Source organism: Salmo salar, chromosome ssa27 (genome assembly GCF_905237065.1).
Source record: "Salmo salar chromosome ssa27, Ssal_v3.1, whole genome shotgun sequence".
NCBI lineage: Eukaryota > Metazoa > Chordata > Actinopteri > Salmoniformes > Salmonidae > Salmo > Salmo salar.
The window spans coordinates 11,602,669-11,628,875 of record NC_059468.1 but is presented as its reverse complement, the minus strand read 5'-3'; the positions used below and the strand labels follow the sequence as shown (position 1 = coordinate 11,628,875).

Below are 26,207 nucleotides of genomic sequence, written 5' to 3'. Positions count from 1 at the left end.
TTGGAAGTACCAAGGCATTTTTATAATTTGTTGTTTTCATTTTTTTTATTCATTATAAATACTAATCACTCACTCTGCAACTCTCATGCACATCCATAGCACCAATTGTGATGGACACCAAATCAAAGTAATCGAGATTTATTGACCAAAAATAACAATTTCAGAAGCAACAAAATAACTGGTGGTGAAGGTGGTGTAGAGCTCCAAACAACTCCTATCTTCAAGTCTTTACAGACAGATAGTCATCTCTTGTTTGGGGATCTCAGATCTCAGAGCCGCTCTTCCTTAATCTGTAAGAAAATAAAATGTAATTAGGTATCATTAGGTACCCTGCTATTTTCTTGTACATTATTTATGAATAGCTCACCTGAAGCAGAAAGCCCTATCGTCCACGAGGGATTACTGTTTGACACCAGATAGGACCCCAGCTTTTGTCTATGTCCAGCCTGAAAATAGAATGAATCAGTTAAGCACTCCTGTTCTCATGGGAAGAAATTAACGTTGCATGGGGTCATGGTCCTTTTTGCAATGCGGTGTTCTCACTTGTATTTGCTGGGTGACAGCTTACCTTAATTTAGTTGAGTTGCTGACATGTCTTCCATCCTTGTATCCTGACAAAAGAGAAATAGGCCATGTTCATTACACAATAACTACCAAAGCACATGTGAAAACAAGAAAGCAGATGCACGCATCAGTCATGTCTTACCTCGTCAGCCTAACCATGCATAAAGGTCAGCACTCGGATAAGTCCAGTCTACTCTGCAGCACGTGAGGTTGGCAGGGCTGATCAATAAAACAAAACAAGACAAATCTATAAATGCACCAGCAATTTATTTGGGGGATATATTTAATGTAACATTTAGATGTATTCTCTATTTAATAAACTGCACAGGAAAGACCAGAATTAGTCACCCTGTTAACGAGAGTAGGTCAACTATTGTCTTGAGACATCTTAAGATGATCGGTGGTGATGGCTGAACGATCATCGAGGTGGAGACATTTGACATGATCCCGTCCCCTCTTTATGATCCCCCATGGGCAACTGAAAAAAAGAAACGGAGATGGATCTTTTTTTTGGTAGCGCCAAAACAAGATGTCTAACATATTTCTTCATATTGACTAAATATTATTTTGGCTAACGTACATTACATATTAAAATGCTTTGCTTGCTTTCCTCAAGTTGAAAAAAAACTGTTTGTAAATCTTCCAGGTTTCACAGACTACCATTTGAGTCTTATATCAACTGTCAGTAGAATGTTCCATGAATTTGAAATGTTAAACATTCCAAAATAAAGACTATATAAAGACTAAATATTTTACATTAGTGTCTTGATACCCATAACATGTCGAGACATGGCATTGAGTGTTTCTTAAGATGTCTTGAGACGTCTCAAGACAAAGGTGATGGCTGGGTATGTAATTAGTTGAATCAGGTGTTAGTACAGGGTTGGCGCAAATGCCTGAACAGCAGGGACTCCATCTCCGGTAGATACAGATACTCTCCAGAAAATGATGACTCCCCATAATGACTTTCATTCGATCTCACCTCTCACTTCTCCCCTCTTGTTGTGTCTGCTTGCCTCACCAGAGCCCCATTTCCACCATGCGATTGAGTATGGGAATTATGTCTACTTCTTCCTCAGTGAGATTGCAGTGGAGTACACCACCCTGGGCAAGGTAAAAGGGTGTCAGTGATAGAACCATAAATGTATGTATAGTCGTGGCCAAAAGTTCTGAGAATGACACATATATGCCTCAGTTTGTATGATGGCAATTTGCATATACTCCAGAATGTTATGAAGAGTGATCAGATGAATTGCAATTATTTGCAAAGTCCCTCTTTGCCAAGCAAATTAACTGAATCCCCCCCAAAAACATTTCCACTGCATTTCAGCCCTGCCACAAAAGGACCAGCTGACATGTCAGTGATTCTCTCGTTAACACAGGTGTGAGTGTTGACAAGGACAAGGCTGGAGATCACTCTGTCATGCTGATTGAGTTCGAATAAGACTGGAATCTTCAAAAGGAGGTTGGTAATTGGAAGCATTGTTCTTCCTCTGTCAGCCATGGTTACCGCAAGGAAACACGTGCCGTCATCATTGCTTTGCACAAAAAGGGCTTCACAGGCATGGATATTGCTGCCAGTAAGATTGCACCTAAATCAACCATTTATCGGATCATCAAGAGCTTCAAGGAGAGCGGTTCAATTGTTGTGAAGAAGGCTTCAGGGAGCCCAGCAAGCGCCAGGACCGTCTCCTAAAGTTGATTCAGCTGCGGGATCGGGGCACCGCCAGTACAGAGCTTGCTCAGGAATGGCAGCAGGCAGGTGTGGGTGCATCTGCACGCACAGTGAGGCGAAGACTTTTGGAGGATGGCCTGGTGTCAAGAAGGGCAGCAAAGAAGCCACTTCTCTCCAGGAAAAACATCAGGGACAGACTGATATTCTGCAGAAGGTACAGGGATTGGACTGTTGAGGACTGGGGTGAAGTCATTTTCTCTGAATCCCCTTTCCGATTGTTTGGGGCATCCGGAAAAAAGCTTGTCCGGAGAAGACAAGGTGAGCGCTACCATCAGTCCTGTGTCATGCCAACAGTTAAGCATCCTGAGACCATTCATGTGTGGGGTTGTTTCTCAGCCAAGGGAGTGGGCTCACTCACAATTTTGCCTAAGAACACAGCCATGAATAAAGAATGGTACCAACACATCCTCCGAGAACAACTTCACCCAACCATCCAGGAACAGTTTGGTGACGAACAATGCGTTTTCCAGCATGATGGAGCACCTTGCCATAAGGCAAAAGTGATAACTAAGTGGCTCGGGGAACAAAACATCGATAATTTGGGTCCAGCAGGAAACTCCCCAGACCTTAATCCCACTGAGAACTTGTGGTCAATCCTCAAGAGGTGGGTGGACAAACAAAACCCCACATTCTGACAAACTCCAAGCATTGATTATGCAAGAATGGGCTGCCATCGGTCAGGATGTGGCCCGGAAGTTAATTGACAGTATGCCAGGGCAGATTGCAGAGGTCTTGAAAAAGAAGGGTCAACACTGCAAATATTGATATTAATATTTGCATCAACTTCATGTAATTGTCAAAAGCCTTTGACACTTATGAAATGCTTGTAATTATACTTCAGTAATCCATAGTAACATCTGACAAAAATATCTAAAGACACTGAAGCAGCAAACTTTGTGGAAATTAATATTTGTGTCATTCTCAAAACTTTTGGCCATGACTGTACTGTATGAATTGTGTTCTTCAGCTATGTCCATTAGAGCAAGACATGAGAATGGATGTACTATGTTCTCTTATCAGATGTATCAAGACTAGTTGAGATGGGTGATCGATTCATTGTGAAAAGATAAAGGCACCATTATGGTCGGACATAGGAGATTAACTATAATGACAGGTCTGCAGCCTTCTGGACCGCATCCACAGAGCTATCATGAATGGGAAATATAACATCCATTTGTGGGAGTTAGTCTGGTGTAACCAGCGGGTTGCTGGTTGAAATCCCAGATGAGGGCAAGTTGAAAATGAAATCATAACGGCTGGTGACAGAATCTCAAGTACCCGCTACTACCGTTGTGCCCTTAAGCAAGGCACTTGGTAACCCCAGACAGCTAGAACTGTGGCTGACCCCCCCCTGCTGCTTCAAGCCTCTCAAGTCACGTGTCTCAGGGGGTCAGGAGAAGAGCGCCAAGAATAATAAAGCACTATTCTGTGATATTTCATTATTTTCTGGTTCGGCTCCAAGGTGGTGTTCTCTCGTGTGGCGCGGGTGTGTAAGAACGACAACGGCGGCTCTCCTCGGGTGCTGGAGCGCTACTGGACCTCCTTCCTGAAGACGCGGCTCAACTGCTCGGTGCCCGGCGACTCCTTCTTCTACTTCGATGTGCTGCAGTCCCTCACCAACGTGCTGCAGATCAACCAGCGCCCCGCAGTGGTGGGAGTGTTCACTACGCAAGCTAACAGGTTAGCCTAGCGGTCAAGAAAGTAGTGGTGAATGAATGTTAAATGACTGGGCACTAAGCCATCAAAGCCAATATCCATACATTTCTTATACCCCTTTCATACAGACACAATTCCTACTATTTTACCATGCATGATCCTTTTTACCTGCTTTTTTGTATATCTAAAGGGGTGGGGGGGGTAAAAAACATGGACAATTAAAACCCACCTAAAGATGAAGTCATGTAACCAAAATACAGGTATCGTGTGTGAATTGTTCTCTGCTTTATTAAAGGTAAATTCATTAACACTTCCATTGTTCAACACCTCCCTAATTTGAAACGCAAACAGCCCCCATGTAGGGCTGGGCAAAATGGCCTAAAAATAATTGTATATCTTTTTTTCAAACTTATGGGCAATTCACAATATATAAAATGTTTTCTCTAAATAAGCTTGAACAATTAAAGGTCAATACACAGCATTTCAAACAGTCACGAATAATCTAATGATTTCAGGGCTTATAAAAGTATGCCTAAGCTAAATAAAAGCCTTCCACAAGCATAAGACCCACTAATAATTGAATTATTTTATCAAAATAGTTTAACCTGCTTTTTTTTTGTTGCAATAATCACTGATCTGGCTTTCAAGTAGTCTATGAAAATACCCTTTTTGTTACAAATTTTACCAGAAATATGCACATCCACGAATAGTGACAAACTTCTTGTAGCAGGCGTTATAGAAAATGAACACGGGTCTCATAAACAATCTCTCAAGCACAAGCCCACATGCTAGTGAGTAGCCAGCTAATCTTTTATATTTAAAGTTTAGCCAACTTGGATCTATTTGCTTGCTAACAAGGTAGAACAATTGAACTGTTATGAATGCACCCTCTGTTCAACTGTTTGAACGACATGGCCTGTTCACTTTGTTAAGATTGAAATCAAGTCGCCCACCTGGATAAGAAGATACTTATTTCACAGAATGAGAACGAGTTTCCAATTCCTTATATAAACGTGTCTCTTTACGCTCGTTGCACATTTATAAAACACAGACTAGACAGCTAGCGCATAACAGTATGTGGCTAAAATGCTGCTATGCCGCGCACGACAAACGGAGCATACATTTTCCACAATCGTGTTCATTGATACTCACGTTTTAGTAGGGTCTGCTCTGTTTCACATGGTGGGAGCTGAGACCTAAAAAGGTTAAGTTTTGTGGCGCAGCGGTCTAAGGCACTGCATCTCAGTGTTGAGGGGTCACTACAGCCTGGGGTTCGATCCCAGGCTGTGTCACAGCAGGCCGTGACCAGGAGTCCCATATGGCGGCGCACATTTGGCCGAGCGAGGGTTTGGCAGGGGCGCTTTCCTTGGCTCATCATGCCTGCAAGCTGACTTCAGTCGATCAGTTGAACAGTGTTTCCTCCGACACATTGGTGCGGGTTAAGCGAGCAGGTGTTAAGAAGCAGCGTGGCTTGGCGAGTCATGTTTCGGAGGACGCGTGGCTCGAATTTTGCCTCCCCCGAGCCCGTTGGGGAGATTGGATCGCAATTGGAAATCACGAAATTGGGGAGTAAAAAATCTCAAAAATAAAGGTTCACTTCTCGTCTATTACAGTAAAATCATGTCTAATAGTTTGTGTCCATATGACCGATTCTGTTGGACCAAACCTCAAATGCAAATAGCGAGTTTAAACTGCTTGCTGTCAGAGAGGAAGAAGTTACTTTGTCTTTTGTTGTTGTACTGTAAGCGGCAGGGGCTTGGTGTCTGTGCGAGTGGGATAGTGCACACAGAAGCAGCGAGACCAAAGACCGAACACTCATAAAAACAAAAGAAAACCTAGATTCTTGCAATACAGGCATTTGGAATTTAATGTATAGCCCAGCCCTACCCCCATGGTTTAACTACACCCCCTCACCCTTCACAATTTGCCAGTTACCCACTATGTATAAAAGATTTACATGCAAGAAAGTAGTAAATAAAGGGCTGATCGAAAGGGGGTCATATAAACATTGCCTTATACAGTATATTTTACAGGTAATATACCACATCTATCTGAAATGGGTATTACACTGCAAGAATATGCAACACCACTAAAACTGGAAAAACGGCGTGATATTCACTCACACTTCACCTCCTTCCTCGCCGCACAGGAACATTTTAGTTTTACCACAGAAACGTCTTGGTATTGATTTTTAATTATACACAGAGCCGTACTCACCAGATACAAATCATGTCACTTTTTTTCACCTTGTTTGACCAGCCAACCATGTTTCAACAAACCTTTTCGACAGCCTAATCCCACGAGGCTCTTTTATTGAACACGCTCTTTGCGTCTCTCCCTCGTCAGTATCCCTGGCTCAGCAGTGTGTGCCTTCTACATGGACGACATAGAGAAGGCCTTCAATGGGAAGTTTAAGGAGCAGAAGACCAGTGATTCAGCCTGGACCCCAGTACCGGAGGAACAGGTGCCTAAGCCCAGGTATGAGACTATCCTGAAGGGGCACTAGAATACATATGACCAGGCATGACGACAAACCTATGAGTTGGCTATACAGCACCAACAGATCTGGGACCAGCTAGGCTAGGACAGTACACACCTGTGTTTTGTTTAAATAAGAGTTGCCAAATGTCATTTCTCTATTCTCTACTTTAGGCCTGGTTCCTGTGCCGGTGATGGCCCGGCCTCGGCCTACAAGTCATCCATCAACTTCCCCGACGACACACTGACCTTCATCAAGTCTTACCCGCTGATGGACGAGGCGGTGCCCTCCGTCAACGACCGGCCCTGCTTCACCCGCACCACCAGCAGGTACTGTAGGGCAGTGCCAAACAATATAAAGATTTCTCTTTGTGTGGACAAATGGCAACATAGACAAATATACAATAATGCAACGTAATATAACATTTGATCAAATTAAACATATCAGTATTTTAGTGAAACCATGTACAGTAAATCTAATTAGTCAATGAATGACACTTTACTCAAATCGGATAACTGAAGTTCTCGCTCAAACAAAACCCAGAAATTGCCTCAGCCTAGCTATTGCTACCGTATTTGACCGGAGACTGTGGCTTCATCCACAAAGTTTGACATTTACTGGCGGTGCAGAGGTGATATGAGCTGTTTGAGTCTGCCTGCTGCACCCCCTGGGTGACCCGCCTGCCGCTTCTCACTGCAGGAAGCTGATGTGATACTCTGGTAAATGACAACAAAAGTCAGGGGTGCATAGGGAATGTGTTATCTCACACTGCTTCCAAATCTAGAGACGAAACATCCTGGTGAAATGTCTCGGAAATCCTAGTGAAGTCATGGAAATATTGGACGATAAAATGGGGTTTAAATCATAGGATATTCTCATCGAGTGTGTTGCATTCATGAACCAGAGGAAATAACATACTTTATAGCATAGTTGATGTTAATAAACTGAAAATGACATACAGTGGCTATGCAGTCTTTAGCAGCCAGTTGAGATGACTGGCGTTAGATATGCACGTGCAAACACACAAAGATAAGAACCTGCACATTCTGGAAGCAATCATGGTTCATTTACAAAACCTTCCTTGACAGCTGTTATCCTGCTAGGCAACCAACAGTAACCATTCGGGGAAGTGCCAAATCTCACCCAGAAAGTAGCCTAAAGCAGAAGAAATGAAATTTCAACGCAGCTGCAGTCTAGCACTTCTGACTACCCCATTTGAGTGTGCTCTCCACTCCATCTTTTGGTGCACAGAAATTTTACAGAATCACGTGGGTGGAAAGCACAAAGGGTTGAAAAACCATATCCAACTGAAAGTCTCCCGAGTGGCCCAGCAGTCTAAAGCACTGCATCTCGGTGCTAGAGGCGTCACTACAGACGCCCTGGGTCGAATCCAACCTCTCTCACAACCGGCCGTGATTGGGAGTCCCGTAGAGCGACGCACAATTGGCCCAGCGTTGGCCGGGGTAGGCCGTCATTGTAAATAAGAATTTGTTCTTAACTGACTTGCCAAGTAAAAAAAAAAAAAAAAGTATAACCCTATGTTGACCCGTATCTCCATGCCAGTCATGGCGGTGCACTTGTTCTGAATGACTGACACATTATAGCTGACTAGTTACCAGTTCCGGCCGTTCAATCAGCGCTAACTGTGTTTTTTCCCTTCTCCAGGTACAAGCTGACTCAGATTGCGGTGGACACCTCTGCCGGGCCGTCTAAGGACCGCACTGTAGTCTTCCTGGGCTCGGAGGATGGCAGGGTCCTGAAGGTGTTGTCCAGCACTCATCCTAACGCATCCTTTGGCTCCCAACTCTTGGAGGACATTGATGTCTATAACCCCTCTAAGTCAGTACAGAACCTCTATAAGTCAGTCATTAACTGGTGTAGTAAAAGCAAAAGTCGGTAATGGAATGAAAGCCTGACTGTTATAGCCTGACTGTCACCAGTGTCTAATTTCAGCCAGGAACTTCTCCAAATGAATTAGTCTATACCTGATTTAAAGGAATACGCTATAAATACTGACCATGTCATCATAATGATGCAAAACGATGAAAGTCCTATTTCTTAAACTTGATTTCTGACATGCAAAACATTTTGGGACTATACTAACAGTGGACGAATGAAACAAATACAAAAAATAGTTTTGAGTGGAGTATTCCTTTGAAGCTGTAACCCACATTATCGTGGTATTACCCCTACCAAGTGATCAAAATATTAACTAAGGTAGTTCACAGGCAGAGTAATTGTATTTTCCACACTATGTTACGTGTTCAAATGGTATGTAAACTTACTAAATGAACATTTATTACAGAGATAGCCTAGCCTTTAGCCTCTGGGGCTCCCATTTCTATCTGTGATAGATGAATTGTACTGTGTTTCACGTGTCTGTGGTCGAACTCCGATCCATTAGTATGGTTGTGCTATAAGGGATCTCACGTGTCCATGTGACCATATTTTGCCACAGGTGTAACGTTCAGGGGCAGGAGGACCGGAGGATTCTGGGAATGGAGCTGGATAAGGAGCATCATGCCTTGTTCGTGGCCTTCACCAGCTGTGTCATCAGAGTGCCGCTCAGCCGCTGCACCGAGCACGGCGCCTGTAAAAAGTGAGTTACAACAATGCAGAAATGATTGTGTACGAATGCAAATAGGAGGATATGCAGTATTGTTAGGATTTAGTACTGCTTTTACACTGCTCAAAATCGTTTGCTCTGTGTTATAACAAATACTTAGTCTCTGGATACCAAGCTCTTTAAATGTCAATTTGTGGTCAAGTTATTTCAATATAAACAAATATTTATATTTGTTCTAGTCATTTGGCAGATAATGGAGCAAGAAGAGTACAGGGAAGGCATGAGGAAATGATCAAATTCTCCAAATGTATTTGGTGCAGAGAGCATATTTTGGCAAACAACCAAAACATTAAAAAGGGCGGCTTAATTGCCCATATAATCAATATTTGAACAGCCTGTAAATGTTGGGGGAAATGTTCAGGATATCATTAGCACAGAATACCACATCAAGAATATCAGTATAGTTGACTGATCCTCCCATTGGAATAATTCAACATTTAAACAACAACAAAAAAACACATTTCCTCCTTCATAGTCTGACACACACACTCGCACGTGCATGCACACAAACACACTAGGTCAGTCCACAATGATGCCGTGTGCATAATCTCCTACTGGTGGGATGTGAGGGAGGCAAGGGTTCATGGAAACGGAGAACTGAGTGACAAGTGAGACCCAAAGAAGACAACCCTCTCTCCTCCCATAGGCAAGTGTATGTCAGACCCTCCCCTCTCCCTTCTTCCTCCCTGAGAGCTCCCCCTCAGTCCCCGTGGCCCTGGCTGTCAGTGTGTCACCATGGCAGGGGGAGAGAGACTGAGGACACCTGTCACTAAGATGACTGGCTTCACTCCTCTAGGCGGCCCATAATGACACACACACACACACACACTCACACACACACACACATAAATATTTAGAAACAGATGCACACACCTGTCCTCTAAGATCTGTCACGGGCAGACTTGTCATCTTGGAGAGGGAGCTAAAACACACACTGACACTGTCAGACACAATCACCTCTCCCGAGTTCACACGCAGGCCAGCCAGTCTCGCTCTGCAGAGCACCAGCTGGGGAATAGCCCCAACAGAATACGCTCCACTAGACCGCAGCAGTATCCTTGGCTCAAGTGTGTGTGTGTGTGTGTGTGTGGCGTGTCACTGTGTCAAAGTAGACACAGTCGAGCGCCCATCGCCTGCACGCCAAGGAGCGATATCATACAGGGATTTTAACCGCCTCTTGCCTCGTCATTTTTCTAGGAGTTGTCTGTCGTCCCGCGACCCGTACTGCATCTGGCTCCGGACCGGGAGCTGTGCCAACATGGCGCCAGGGTTCAAGTAAGTGTCACTTTCCTTCCTGTCGCTCTGAAAGGCATCAATCTGAAAGATAATAAAGGATTGAGTGTGATCGTATATCTATCATCGGTATTGGGCCCCATAAAAGGAGAGTAGAGAGTAGAAGATATGAGGGAAATAAATCTCAAACCCTGTGGAAGTCATATTAAAGAAGAATGAATTGAGTGAGTGACATCATTGTACTGCAGATAAGGGCTGCTCTTCAAAGATGCATTTTCTTGCGCTAGTCAGTTTCTTTATACCAGCAAATTATACTCTCTGGTACACCGTATGCTAATATGCATTCATTTGTTTCATTATATCTGCTGGCTTTGGGCCAGTTTCCACTTGTGCAATGCACTTTAAGTGAAAGGAACGATCAACCACTTGAGCCACAATGGCTCGAGTTCATTGATTTATTTATGAGCTGACAGATACGGCAATCATCAGGAATAAAACATGCTTTCACCCCGGACCTCCTGAAAGTGAAAATAGTCTCTCTAATTCTCTGGAACATAAGAAATGACTGAACAACTGATGGGTTGCCATCGATCAGTTCTCATGAACTGAAGAGGGGTCATTTGACACTGTGACTCATAATCGTTGATCTCCAGTGCTATGGAAAAAGCTGCTGTGTAAGGGCTTATGGTGATTCACTTGGCCATGCCACCAGTTAACCTTGTTCCACAACCCCACCCATTCCCTAGCAGTTATCCTGGTTTCTGTCCTGACCTAGTGCCATCGCACCCGATTCAACTAATCAAACAAATTGTCAACACTTTGTTTCGCTGATATGTGACATCTCCCTAAATCTCCCAGAGTGTAGATTTAATTTTTTTAATTTTTTACATGGTCAGTAAAAAATGAAGATCTTAGATGTGTGGGACCAAGGAGAATAGCGGAAAGCAGTCTGCCTGTTTTGACTGCTGCAGATTTGAGTTTCGACATGGCACTTCCAGGTTTAGCGCATTTTGTCATGTGGTGTCCGCAGTAAAGGCCTAGATTGAATCTTTTAGATGCTGAAAAAAGTAATGTAGCTGTTTTTAAATGTCGTAGTTCATCAACATGAATTCAATACCACACACTGTAATCTAATATTGGGATTTGTGGGGAAATGTTTCATGACATTCCTCATTCCAGCAGCACAGGAATTGGTGGTTTAAGATGGGGTTTCATGAACTTTGAGACTATTGCAAGTTTCATGAAGTTCCACTCAAAAGTATCAATCACAATTTTGGATAGAGAGTTAGAGTTCAGTGGACGAGGAAAGTTTTCAGGGTTCTGGAAACACCTCATCCAGGACACTGTGGTTCAGACACTTCCCAAAGATGAGCAGCAGATGGGCCTTGTTGTCGTGGCAGCGAGTCAGTGGTTTCCCTGGAGACTAATGGGTTGATCCAGAGGTGAATGTGACAGCTGTTTTGGCAGACCAGGCCGTCTTTGCAAAACGCTCCAAAGAGCTCCCAAGTGAGGCAGCCGGCAAAAACCTAAATGGAGCTGAAGTCAGCCCTGAAGGATCTCTGCAGCCTGGCCCACCACGGTTTAAAATATGTTGCTTGTTCTCCTGAACTTAAACTTCTATTTAGGCCTACTCCAAATCTGAATCCTCCGTATTTGGTTGTGAGTGGGTGTCCCTACCTGTGACTGTTTTATATGTTTTATTGGCAAGCATTTGTATAAATATCCAGTGGTGAGAAAAGTATCCAATTGTCATACTTGAGTAAAAGTAAAGATACGTTAATAGAAAATAACTCAAGTGAAAGTCAACCAGTAAAATAGTACTTGAGTAAAAGTCTAAAAGTATTTGGTTTTAAATGTACTTAAGTATCAAAAGTAAATGTAGGGATGACCAGGGATGTTCTCTTGATAAGTGCATGAATTGGACCATTTTCCTGTCTTACATTTACATTTAAGTCATTTAGCAGACGCTCTTATCCAGAGCGACTTACAAATTGGTGCATTCACCTTATAATATCCAGTGGAACAACCACTTTACAATAGTGCATCTAAATCTTTTAAGGGGGGGTTAGAAGGATTACTTTATCCTATCCCAGGTATTCCTTAAAGAGGTGGGGTTTCAGGTGTCTCCTGTCCTGCTAAGCATTCAAAAAGTAACTTTTGGGTGTCAGGGAAAATGTATGTTGTAAAAAGTACATTATTTTCTTTAGGAGTGTAGTGAAGTAAAAGTAAAAAATAAAAATAGTAAAGTACAGATACCAAAAAAAAACTACTTAAGTAGTACTTGAAAGTATTTTTACATAAGTACTTTACACCATTGTAAATATCTACTTACAGTATCTGCTTATATCTAGTTATATCACTATGTCTGTATGCATCTCTGGTAGGTCGTTGTTTGCATGTATGCGTTGTCAGTCTTTTTTCTGAGAATTTGCATCTATTCATATGTATGTCTCCTAGTCCTTTGCCCTCATTCATTACAAGTAAATAGGAGAGCTTTAAAGTGTCAGTGAGGGAAATGAATAGCGCGCTCTCGCATCCCACACTTTTTTGAAAATGGATACATAGAGAGCGAGTGAACGAGAGCGAGAGAGGAGAGGGAAAAAAACAAACAAATGAACACAAAGCAAGGACTCCGCAGCTCCGAGATGGAAAGGGCCGGAGGGTGTATGAGAATGAGCGCCCGTTGGTGTCAGAAGTAGGATCCAACCTAATCCTATTCATTCCCTTCTCATAATGGACACTTGTGTGCTGCCTTCAAAACCGCACATTCCATTAGCTTCCAGCCAATCTAAATGTATCTGGTTGTGTGTGGACCTTTTCTCTCATTCGCGAGCACGCTGCGTCGAAACCTATCGATGGCTATCAGTGCAAGCGGCATGCACTGATTGAAAAATCCTAATGAGAATGAACACTTCCGTGGGTAGGAGGGGAGAGTGGCCCCAAATACAGCCCTTAATAGTTAAACCTGCACTCATGTGTTTCACATCCCGCAAAAGCGTGCTGGAATATGCACAGGCAAAACACTGGGTCTGGCTACATATTTTTGTTTGAATAGGGTCTGGATTATGACCTTGGCTTTAGTCATAGCTGCCTTTTTTCACCTGACTGATGCAGGCTGTCCTTGCCAAATGAGGCCTGGCGACGTCTGCTCCCCATGTCACCTGAAAGGAAGAGTGATTGTCATCTGACCTTTATCAGTTGTGGCGCTGGTTTCTAATTGGACAGCGTACAAGGGATGAACAGCAAAAATGGATGTTCTCTCCATTCGTGCCATTTTCCTGATTCGCCCACCTTGTCGGTGGATGGTGATGTCATAGGCATATGCAGGATGTCTCTCTGACACAATGTACGGTCTATAGAAATTCTTCTCTCCTCCACGACTGGCAGGTCGGGCAAGTTCTCTGTGTCAGGATGGCGCTAAATGGGCTTCCAGCCTGGAGTGAATGACACGGGTCCCAATTACAGTTGGATAGGTGGCAGCAAACAGGAAACAGGTGATGAGCATCCTTTTTTACACTCTCTCTCTCTATCTCGCTCTCTCTCTACCTATCTCTCTATCTCTAGGGCTGGCTTTGACCAGGACATCGAGGGAGACCACTCACTGTACCCTGAAAACTGCCACGGTGAGCTATCAACATCCCCATGGCAACAGGCCAATCACCTAAGCGTTAGCCCTGTAAAAAGAGGGTCTCTTCCTTCATGGAAGAATGGGTTTCACAGGCTACCATGGTGTTATATCAAATACCTCCTCCCCTTTTGCTTGATCTGTTATGGATTTAATTGACGATGTAGCAAGTGAATTTGCTACCTGTCACTCAGCCAGCTAACATTGAAGTGTACAGATCAAATTGTATTTGTCACATGCACCGAATTCAACAGGTGTAGACCTTACAGTGAAATGCTTACTTACAAGCCCTTAACCAACAATGCAGTTTTAAGAAAATACCTAAAAATATATATATTTTTAAGTATGTTCTTAGATACACACGGAAGTTCTATCAACAAGGCTACATACTGCAGACACATTTACATGCTACACTGCACGTTTATATAAGGCAGAAGTAAAGTAAAGTACAAGAATATGAAGAGAAAAGTACGGTAGGGGAGAAAATGGCACATCTAAAAAGTATTTTATGACACTTGAATCCACAACTGGGTCACAATTTGGAAATATCCAGAGCAGTCCAACCTACTTGTATTTCACGTCATGCTGCCGGAAAACCCTATTTGTTTTCTTATGTCTTTGTGAGCGGTATGTAATTCACCCCGTCTTTTCTCTCTCCATGTTAATGCTTTGTTTTGCTCCCATCAGCAGATGTGCTGGCGACCACGCGAATCCAGAACTCTGCGGCAGACTCGGCCTACGGTCAGTTTCCATTTCTCCCAGTCTCTCGCCCTTTTTTTTTTCTCCCTGTGTTGCTTTCCAATTTGTTTTATTGTAGTATGACTGAGCATAAACACTTTGAATTAAGTTACATGCAACTATTGGCAATTAGTAGTTTCACATCATGACGATGTGAACGGGTTCTTGTATGTTTGGTTCTTGTATGTTTAATATCTTGGAAACTTGACTGCTGACATGTAAAACATTTTGGGACTGTATCAACAGTGGACTAATGAAACGAATCCGAAAAAAACAGTAAGTGTATTTTCCCTTTAAGGCTTCTCACTAGACAGCTTGAAAATGAAAGAGTACCCCGATCTTTTCCGTGTCTGTTAAACCTTTTTACTTAGAGACCATTATAGCTTTTTATTTTACTTGAAATTCAAAGTATTGTTTGATTTGAAACAGGTTCAGTTCGCTCCTTCACAGGGCTACAAACATTGCTCTAGTTCCACATCTTGTAGAGAAGATTAAACACGTGTTGCTGCTTGTGGAAATTGGAGGCTGATGACTAAGATCAGATACACTTTTTAAACCAAGAGGATCTCCTTGGGTAGCCGATAGATAATGTACTTTCAATCTCGCAGTTCATGACTCGGCATGGCCAAGTCAATAAACCCCTCTGGTAGGCCTAATATTACTTGAGCGTGGTAATTGTAATTCACAGAGCAAGCCTCGCACCAGAGAAGACCCTCGTGATGTAATAGAAGCCCAGCCTTTGCCGTTCACTGTGATTAACCCATGGAGTGAACGACGCTATTAGAGGCTAATGGAGAGACTAGCCTCGGCTGCCAACAGGCACGTTGGGCTTTAAACTCCTGGCCCTGGCGTAGCTCAGCCAAGCGTGAATGTCTGTCAGAGAAGTGATTTCTCGATTGGGGGAAGTCCAATTCTGACTGGAGTCTGTTTTTTTTTAATAATGCTATTTTGAGTGAACTTTTAGACTGGCCCCCAGGTGCAATCTGTGTAGAAAATCATGGCGGTATCGCCTCATGAGCAATCAATCCCATCATGTAGCAGCACACAGGGTTCAATGTGGCCCTCCGCGAGCACCGGGAACACAGCGAAGGTGGTTTTCAATCACTGAAACCCCCCAGAAACACTGGCAATGCCAAAGACCTTGAAACGGTCTTGATGACTATGCAGAAACGTCATGACTCCAATGATGGACTAGGCGTAGGGAGCATGCCAAAGTTTAGCCAGGTAATGGTCACAGTGACTGTTTGTCATTTCTGAATGCCTATGAAACAAACATTGAAACAAATCAATGTAATGAAGGCAATGCTTTACTGATGCTGGTTACAACCAGGGGATGGAAATATGACATGAGAATTTACCATTGCACTTGGAATATATTCTCTTTATTGTAGATTTACATACAATAATTATTGATATACCCGTAAGCCAGTTATGAGGATGAACTTTGTCCATAAATCCTGCCCAAATCGGACATATTAACTTTAGTTCTAAAATGGATACTTTATACATAATTTAGAGATGCATCAATAGGACATAGGGAAAGCAGTTGGTTATTGAACTGCAGCTCATATAGTAAATTACAGTGGCCTTGTGCCCACCTATGATTACTCCACAAAGCCTAAGTGTTCCGCAGTGTTCTAAGAGATTGGTCCTGCGGCTGTAGAACATTGGACAGACTGTGTTGTGCCAGCTGGCTCGAACAATCCGGTCCAAAAATTGGCCTTGGTTTGTTCCGAAAGCTCTACAAGGTCTTTAAAAGGAACAAGAGCCCCCTTCGAAAAAGGTCTTGCGGGCGAACGCTGTGCAAATGATCATAATTACCGCCAATTTATGACTTATTTGGCAGTAACTGATGCTATAGACCTTCCCTTTTAAAACAAGGAAGATGACACAGAGACGCTCCATTTGTAAGTGCCTCAACTCATTAAAAAACACTTTAGGAACTCGGCGGTGGATCGTCAGCTCGGGTGGAGGTATGCAATTATGGGGCCGAGACGTAGCAGAAATCACATCAGATTGTCTCATTTGCATGCGTTATATGGACGTCCGCGTGGTATGCCGACCTCCTAATTACTTTTACGGCAGTTTAACGTATTTCCTATAGCCGTCCGCGCTTTATCACCTTGTAACAGTATGCACCACGCAGAGCCGCGGCGGGGCCATATCAATAACAAATGTACACGACACGCACGTCTTCACCTAGTGGAAATCCATGGCATAAAGAGTCATCCAGTGGTAGGTGTAACGCCGTACTTGAAAAGCCTATGTGTAAATAAATGAAGAGGCTGGGGAAAGGATTGAATCGTCAGTTGGTATTGACGTTCAGATTGAGTCAGACAAAAGGATGATTGGTCTTTTGAGACCGGGCTGAATATAATTTCTCTCACCACTGAGAACACCACAAACCTCTATTATACCCTGAGAGTGAGTCACTGTAGCCGGTTATCATTCTCAGGTTTTCATGTATTCAGCTTCTCTTGGGGGTGCCGAGTGACTTTACTTGTTGACTCAGTGATTTCCCAGGCACATTCATGCAGGAAACATCAATCCTGAAGGGAAGCGCTGTCATGTTAGGTTTGGCAGCATGTATTACAGCTGTGACGAGGGTGCTCCGCCTGAAACGAGCAAAACAAGATAATGAATTTACTGCCCGTCGAGCGACGTGTGCATATGGGAAAGCCAATGATTCCAGTGGCATCTATCCTAGAGATGGGCAAGGCGTTGTACAGACCTAACAGCAATGTGTCATACCTGTACTGTACATTTAATGGTCGGAAGCAGAGATAGTTTGAAACTCACAAATTGAAATTTGCCGTACTGGTGGTGAATTCACTTTAATGATGGGGTGGTGAAGATTTTAACTGAAAATATTTTCCTTTCTTTGAGCTTTCACCTTTTATTTAACTAGGCAAGTCAGTTAAGAACAAATTCTTATTTACAATGACGGCCTACCCCGGTCAAACCTGGACGACGCTGGGCCAATTGTGCGCCTCCCTATAGGACTCCCAATCACGGCCGGATGTGATACAGCCTGGATTCGAACCGGGGTCTGTAGTGACGTGTCTTAGACCACTGTGCCACTCGGGAGCCCCGTACCATATAGATATGGGAATAAATACTTTTTTTTTATTTTAAATGGCAATGAATGACTAAAGCTTTTCAGAATTCTGAGTAAAAGGCTTTACTGATCAGTGTTCGTAGAAGATGTATTAACTGTTAGACCTCTCGAACAGTGACCAACCAGAAATTGAGCGAAGCCATTTTTACCAAATATACTACGTTTCCCCAATTTGTCCTTGAAAAACTGAGTTTGAAGCCAGTTGGATTATTTTAACAAATCACAAGCCTCTCCAGCATACATCATTTCACCTATTACTTAAACCTAACATTCCCATTGTCCTGGCTCAAAAGTGCTCAGGTTCAGAACATACATGTGACTATAAACCCAAGCAGAAATGCATTACCCAGCAACCTGAAGTGGAGCTCTGCTGAACTTAAAGACCTGCTGAAAATACCAGATGCTCCCCATTGAATTGGATATGTGAAAATGCACTATTTTCTAATTGTACAACTAGGCAACGTATATTATGCAAACTGTTTGACAGCTCCGTTTCTGTTCCCTGGCGGGCTCTAGTCATAATGCCTGTCCCCTCAACCACTAATCCCAAAATGCCTTACATGTGTTAAGGTAACGTGCATATACACACTTATAATAACACTCAGAATAATACTATGTGGATTTCAGTTAACAGAGCATTCACTGGGCACTCCAATTCCACCACTAAGTGCTAAATGTTATATTCATCTGCCAGAATTATCTCTCTGTGCTACTGTTAAATTACCGTTTATGACCAAGAACAAAATGCACACAGTTCAAAAATGGGCTACAAAAATATGTATATGCAGGTAACTGCCAAAATAAAAGCAACACCAACAAAGTGTCTTAATATAATATTGGGCCAGCATGAGCCAGAACTGCTTCAATGACATAGATTCTACAGTGTCTGGAACTCTATTGGAGGGATGCGACACCATTCTTCCACTATAAATTTCAAATCATTTGGTGTTTTGCCGTCTCGGGCGCCGCTCCAGAATCTTCTATTAAGTGTTCAATTGGGTTGAGATCTGGTGACTGAGACGGCCATGGCACATGGATTACATCGTTTTCATGCTCATCAAACCATTCAGTGACCACTCGTGCCCTGTAGACGGGGGCATTGTCATCCAATGTGGTCATTGCCATGGCAGACAAAATAATGGACAGCCCAGCATTTTTATACATGACCCTAAGCACGATGGGATGTTAATTGCATAACTAACTCACGAACCACACTTTTGTAGAAGCACCCGCTTTCAATATACATTGTATCCCTTTTACCCATTATTTTGGCAGTTACCTATATATACACCAGCAAACGTTTGTTCATAATAACACATCAAGGCAGGGTAGAGATTCGGATGCATGTTTTGCTCACCGGCAGCTCCGTAATCCTTCAAAAGGCACATCCTGCCAAGTCCTGAGGCCTGGTCTAGCCTCCATTGGCACTTAGCAGAGAAATCTGGATACCTCACACTCCCAGCAGATCCCCATATGTTCCTGTTCATTGAAGTCAAATAAAGAGGCACGATCACACCCTTTATTAGCACTCGCTATAATGCTTACACTCCGCCGTATCGTGTCAAAATGCCGCCAAGATGAATGCTTCGTAAACATCTCATTATCTGTCTTTACGTACAGTAGCATCGCTGTCCTGCCAACAGAAGTAACACTGCCCGTGAAGTATCAAACAGTCCCATTTTGATTGGTTGATATATTAACCGGTCTGTGCTTGACATTGCCATAAGTGTTATGGAAAGTGATCAAATGTATTTATGAAGCCCTTTTTAACATCAGCAAGTGTCACAAAGTGCTATACAGAAACCCAGACTAAAACCCCAAACAGCAAGCAACGCAGATGTAGAAAGGCAAAATAAAGGGTTACTTGGGACTGTGTATCTATCAGACTTGGCTAATGGCCAAGACCATTTGGTGGCTGAATGAAACGAGAGACAACAGTTGAGTGTACTCAGATTATTATTCTGTAGAGTGTCTCAGGTAAATTCAAAGTACACGTGTGTGTGTGTGTGTGTGTGTGTGTGTGTGTGTGTGTGTAGGCCTAAGGTAACAGGGTTTCTAATTTCGGTCAGCAGTTTGTGACCTTTAAGCAAGACTATCAAGGGACAGTGTGTGCTGCAACAAAGGCAACATCAACAACCCTTGTCTCGCGCCGCGCAAATGCCAATGCATCGGCCTGTGAGTGGAGTCTAATGCCAGTGCTGGAGTCCCCTGTACCTACTTACATACTCAGACCGTGAATATATTATATCCCTGAATATTCCTTTCTCTGTTCTTGCCCCTGTCATAAAATGGCTTCATGTCTTTGATTGTGCGATAGCTTGGTTTCTAATAGAAGTCATTTGTACTCTATGACAAGCAGAAGATGTATTATACAGTATATTGACTTTTCTTTGTTGTCAAATGGTATCTGGAGCATATCCAAGCCAATCACTTTTCGGCGTCATAACTGTTTACTGGAGTTGGTAGATACCTCACACATTCAACACTGTTTTGACAACAACAGAAGCCATGACTCTCTAAGCAGATCCCTACGTTTTAACCCTCGAATGCTACTCTAAAGTTAGCTGGCAGGCCGTGCCAGCATATCGCTCGGTGCACGGGATCTCAAACCGGTGCTGAAATCCGAGGCTTATCATGCATTTGGTTCCCATTAGAGGCGAGGAATCCTCCGAGAACATCACTCTTTCTGGAAATATGTGACCTACATAAGAGTCTATATGAGAACCACATGGGAAGGGCTTTGCTCGACGGGGCATTCGAGAGAAAGACATTCGTTTTGGTTGAGTCTAATTACCATATCTGTCTCTCTCTCGCCCTGTCCTATTTTTAACTGTTGGAGAGAAGGAAAAAAAGAGACAACGATGAGATGAAAGTAAACGTGTTGGTGCTTACCAGGGGGACATGCTATTAGTGGTGGGTGGATGTGTGTGTTCTGTTTCGATATTCTTTTGCGTAAAGAATGTCGTTTATTGTGCGTTCTTCTACCTCAAACTTTTTAGTTCTAGAAATCTGTTCTGATGCAAGACCACGGGCCAAGTACCGTTTCATACTACACCCTTTAACAATTACTCCAAGATATCAACATCTTATGAAACTATATACAATGGTACCGTTAATGAAAAGTGTGACTGACCACAACTTTTTTTTCAGGAAGCAACAAGCTACGCTTTCTTTAGTTACCTCAGTCCAGCATGTTCATCCACTCTTCCTAATCCCTCTGTTAGACCTTGATGACATTTTAATGGAGCTCCCCAGAGGACACAGACACCATTATCTCTGCTGGGCTCTACCCAACCCCAGCTGCTGCTCTGCTGGATAGGCTAGGGCACCATTCTCATTTAGCCTCCCCATAACCGAGCTGCAAATCCGTGGCTGCAGCGTGCCTTTTCGAGCCCCGATAAGCTTCTGGATATCAGAGTGTTGATCTTGGCCAGTGCGAGAAGCCAGGTGCACCTGCAGTGAAGTATGAACTCAAATCAACTCTGCAGAGGGGGAGAAAAACATGGCTTTCCTCCCAGGGTCCTCTAAGCTTTGTGTGCTCTGTGTTTAGAGTCTGGGCTGATTTGAGTGTTTGTTATGATGAACGGGTAGACTGTCTGGAGGCTTCTCTGTTGTGGCCTCCTGAGACAGTGGCAGCAGAGTGCTTGGCAGCAGAGTGCTTGGCAGCAGAGTGCTTGGCAGGATAGCTCTCTGTGTTTGATGGAGGGAAGAATGAATGACTTGGGGCTGGATTCAATACCTATTGCGGAAGTATAGCCTAAGGTTCGCGTTGTAGCTCGATTTGAAATGTTAAAGGCAATGTATCCGTTTTTGTAGACACTGCATTCACAGTAATGCTGTGTCGTCTCAATCAGAAATTGCCTTTGCATTTTAACGCAGATCTTCCGCAATACGGATTTGAATCCAGCCCTTGATTTAGGATGAGTCATGCTGTTACAATGTGGCGGGAAGAGGGGGGGGGCGAGAGGAGAATGTGAAAGCCTTTTGATGTCATGACAGGACCAGACAAGGAAGGTTTTATTTTCGTATGGGCTAAGTCATGACGTAATTTTCTTTCTTTTGTTCTTGCTTTTTCTCCTTTAGGTGTCCGAAGGCTCCCTGACATGGAGAAGTCCAGCCCCAGCGTCCACTACACCCTCCTGATCGCCTGCGTTCTGGTGGCCTTCTTCCTCGGCGCCATCCTCTCCGGCTTCCTGGTGTCATGCTACTGCAGTCACAACGCCCGCCGTGCCTGCCGGCTTGGCAAGGACCCTGAGGCGTCCATCCACCCCGCCCTCTCGTTGCGCAGCCTGGCCAAGCTAAATGGCCTGCTGGATGGCCAGCCCAAAGAGGAGAAGCTGGATGTGTCCACGCCCAAGATGTATAGCTCCTTCATTCCCAGCGGGCAGGAGCACACTCCAGAGAGGCACGGAATGTCCCTGGGAGACCCGGACCTTAACCTCTCCCAAGGGGAGAACCTCTCGGGCCTGCCCACCCCAGACTCCACCCCAGAGCTGCCCATCAAGAACATGAAGGCCTTCCGGAACCAGTGGGAGAGGAACCAGAACTGCAATAACGCCAAGGAGTCCAAGGCACCCCCCAGCACTGGCTTCAGCCTGGGTTCGTCAAGGGCCGTCACCCAGCAGGTGTTCCAATTCTCTCACAGCCTGACCAACGGCCAAGCCCTGGGGCACCTGCCTGAGGAGAGGAAGATTCCCAACGACGAGCGTGCGCAGGGGGCTTCGGCCTCCCAGTCCTGCTGCCCGCAGACGGTGGTGGACGTGGCGGCCCTGGACGAGCTCCTCAAGCACATCTACGAGGTCAGCGCATCGGGCAGCCGCAGCATCACTGTGCTGACCTCACCGTGTGCCCCCCTACCAGGTAGCTCCAGTTCCAGCCATAACCACAGCAGCTTCAGATCCCAGCCCCAGATCCCCGAGACAGAGTCAGCCACGTACTACAGCTCCTCCACTCTGCCCAGGGACAGTCTGACCCGACGCCTGGACGTGCCCCCGGACTCCGCCGCCGCTTCCTCGGCTGGTGCCACCCCACTGCAGCAGCAGTCCATCCCCGAGCGAAGCGCAGTGACTCGCCATCACTCCCAGAGGCACTTAATGATCAAGATGGGCAACGGAGGGGCCGTCCCGCGCCAACACAGCTTCAGACAGGGCGGGGTTGGGCCACCGCCACACCAACTGCTCACCCGGATGAACTCGGGAGGTGGTGGCGGGGGAGGGGTCGGCTGTGAGGCCCACCAGCCGCTCATCCCCAGTGCCTGCCTGACACGGCAGCACAGCTACAGCGAACCGCCCCACCTCCACCGCGCCGCCATCGTACGCCGCACGGCCTCCCTCAAGCCCCAGGTGCCCCCCAAGCCCCTCTTCCTGCCTGCCACTTCGCCCGTAAATGAGCAAGGCAAGTATAACTACTGAGCGCTAAGGAGTCGGACCGAAAGGCTCCGAAACGACAGACAATGTAACCGCGCTCCTCTCAGAGTTAGGGAAACTGGAGCTCAAAGGGGGCAACTACTGGGACTGGCACACCTTTTTGACGAGACGCCCGAGAATAGCCTCCACACCTGATGAATGTCTTTGTACCATATTGGTATTATTGCAATGCATCTTGATCACAGAAATGTGATGGATTCACAGGATATAGAAAATGTGGTGGTATTATGTACCCTTCGGTGAGGCCAAAGAATAAAGTAACAGGAGCCCAGAACTCAATGTAAAGGACAGATCACAAGTCGACCACCGACGCTATGGACAATTCCTGTTTTAGCTTGGACCCAAGCCCTCAACCTTAGAGAGCACCTCACGAACCAACATCCTGCCTGTAATATGTGTATACTGTATGTGTGTGTATACAGGTATATGCACTGCACGTGAAGATACACACATGGCGTAACCATGAAGCAGCTACATGAACTGTGGTGAGACTCAACTCATAGCCGTTTCTTAACCCTCTATGACATGGAGGCCCCACTCAGTACACACATTCGGTATACATCCCTCCACGTGTGGGATTTAGCAATAACTTACTGTTGTGCAGCTAAGTATCAACTGGACCCCTTGAGGTAAGGGTAGGTACTTTACTTCATGCAGCATAGCATATGAAATTACTACTTTGATAATGCTTCAAGTGATTAATTCTGTATTAATGGAATGATGCTGCGGAACGAGACACAGCGTCAGTATAGACCCAACATGCATCACAGATTAGCCATAATGTTTGTCACTGGTGGGGGGGGGGTGTCTCTGCTGCACCGTGACAGGTAGCCGCCTCGAGGCCTGATGAGTTAGGAGAATCCTTGACCTGGTAGTGCTATGATAACTCCAGAGGAATTGAACTTGCCCCCATTATGACTGTCGTTGAAGAAGAGTATAGGGGCGCAGTGCACTGCAACCTCAAAAAATAGTTTGTTTCATCCTTAACACTTGGTGAGAATTGGTTCCACATTGAGGCGCAATCATTCAGGCTATTCAAGTGTCTTAAAGCAGGGTCCCGAGAAATCACTCACGGGCACATAGCGCCCTCTTATGGACAAGCCCTTAATAACTGTAATAGTCAGTACTTATGTTTACCATATTGCTATTAACATTGTGGATATTGGTGTAAATAAAGGCAACTGTGGAAGAATACTAGCCGAACTTTGATTTGTATGTGTTAATGTGTGCCTTCTTTAATAGCGTGGTGTGTAAAAAAGGCAAAAAGTATTTGTCTGCATTCTCGGCCTGTTGTTATTACAAATTAATATTCAGTCTTGCCTCCTGCACGGACTCCATAGAGGTTCTGTTTCGACTGGCAGTTGAAGTCTACATTGTAGCTTGACAGATGTAAAAAAAGAAACACGGCATTCCTTGTCTTTTTTTTGCTTTATGCTCTTCATGCTTCTTTATATATACTCAGTACCAGTCGAAAGATTTGGAATGTCCAGGTGAAGCTGGTTGACAGAATGCCAAGAGTGTGCAAAGCTGTCAAAGGCAAATGGTGGCTACTTTGAAGATTCTCAAATAAAATATATTTTGATTTGTTTAACAATTTTGGTTACTACATGATTCCATATGTGTTATTTCATAGTTTTGATGTCTTCACTATTATTCTACAATGTAGAAAATAGTAAAAATAAAGAAAAACCCTGGAATGAGTAGGTGTCCAAACATTTGTCTGGTACTGTATATATTTTTACGACAAGGGGGGGGGGGGGCTAGATGGAAAAGATTGGAGTAGATCTGAAAGTATATCTGCAATGTTAGGTCTGTGCATCTGTGTCATGTGTTTTTGAAAGTTCTCAAATGTTTAACAAGGTATGAACATCGGGTGAGGCATAACTCTGCTTTTAAAAGACTGTCTGTATTTAAGGGCTTCATTCAATCTGTAGATTCCGCAATAGAAATGTAAAGGTCATTTCCGATTTGCATTCACGCTGCGCATGTCGGCTCAATCTCCGCTAAAGCAGGGACATTGCCTTTTACGTTTCGGGTCACGCTATAGAGTAGAGCCCCAAGTGTGCGGTGAAAGAAGCTAGCTGAGGGGGTTGTAAATGAAAATGCTGCGAGAGGCACTGAAAGGCTGGATGGTTGATGACGGCCTGGTCCAACAAATATGCTATTCAAATGAGCTTCAGCATTACAGGACATGAATTAGGTGTGTCTGGAGATGCATGAAGCGATGCCTACAGTGCGATAACAGTACCCATAGGGGTAGTTAATTATTTGCTATTACTGTATAAAACATTTTTTTTTACCTCCACCCAACCTATATTGGTATTTGTTTCATGTTGGTACTATATCAACAATGGACTAATGAAACAAATACCAAAAGATAGTTTTGGTGTGGAATATTCCTTAAATACAATAATAGCGTCTGGTGTGTGTGCGTGCAAGGAACCAAGACTTTTACAAGTGAGTTGATTGAGTGTGTGCACAGCACTGGCACCTTCTCTGCCTCAAGTTTAAGCAGAAATACAGAATGAATATCATAATTCAATGCTAATGTCAATTGCAAGACATAGGCATTTCATGACAACACTAAAACCACGTTACAGTGAGGGGGAAAAAGTATTTGATACCCTGCTGATTTTGTACGTTTGCCCACTGACAAAGAAATGATCAGTCTATAATTTTAATGGTAGGTTTATTTGAACAGTGAGAGAGAATAACAACAAAAAACAGAAAAATGCATGTCAAAAATGTTATAAATTGATTTGCATTTTAATGAGGGAAATAAGTATTTGACCCCCTCTCAATCAGAAAGATCTCTGGCTCCCATGTGTATTTTATACAGGTAACGAGCTGAGATTAGGAGCACACTCTTAAAGGGAGTGCTCCTAATCTCAGCTTGTTACCTGTATAAAAGACACCTGTCCACAGAAGCAATCAATCAATCAGATTCCAAACTCTCCACCATGGCCAAGACCAAAGAGCTCTCCAAGGATGTCAGGGACAAGATTGT

General features: G+C 44.1%; 1 protein-coding gene and 1 long non-coding RNA gene across 6 annotated transcripts in view; one reads left to right on the top strand and one right to left on the bottom strand.

The window, feature by feature from the left end:
• Nucleotides 1-24,394, top strand: part of LOC106588355 (semaphorin-6D) — a 95,354-nt gene extending 70,960 nt beyond the window's left edge. For 3 of the 4 annotated variants that reach the window (XM_014177243.2, XM_014177245.2, XM_014177246.2), the window contains 10 exons: nt 1,589-1,677; nt 3,762-3,979; nt 6,302-6,433; nt 6,608-6,763; nt 8,100-8,273; nt 8,893-9,033; nt 10,258-10,335; nt 13,858-13,916; nt 14,606-14,659; nt 21,858-24,394. In XM_014177243.2, the coding sequence (XP_014032718.1) occupies nt 1,589-1,677; nt 3,762-3,979; nt 6,302-6,433; nt 6,608-6,763; nt 8,100-8,273; nt 8,893-9,033; nt 10,258-10,335; nt 13,858-13,916; nt 14,606-14,659; nt 21,858-23,185 (2,429 nt within the window). In that variant the 3' untranslated portion in view covers nt 23,186-24,394. The remainder of the gene's footprint in view (nt 1-1,588; nt 1,678-3,761; nt 3,980-6,301; nt 6,434-6,607; nt 6,764-8,099; nt 8,274-8,892; nt 9,034-10,257; nt 10,336-13,857; nt 13,917-14,605; nt 14,660-21,857) is intronic. The other variant, XM_014177250.2, reaches the window with a different exon arrangement.
• Nucleotides 71-6,305, bottom strand: LOC106588357 (uncharacterized). 2 transcript variants are annotated; one of them, XR_001324645.2, is made up of 6 exons: nt 5,108-6,305; nt 913-1,042; nt 707-783; nt 569-611; nt 368-446; nt 71-290 (listed from the first exon to the last, which is right to left on the bottom strand). It is a non-coding gene; the product is annotated as an uncharacterized lncRNA (long non-coding RNA). The 2 variants fall into 2 exon arrangements; XR_001324644.2 differs by lacking the exon at nt 5,108-6,305 and adding an exon at nt 1,547-1,790.
• Nucleotides 24,395-26,207: the final 1,813 nt, after the last annotated feature.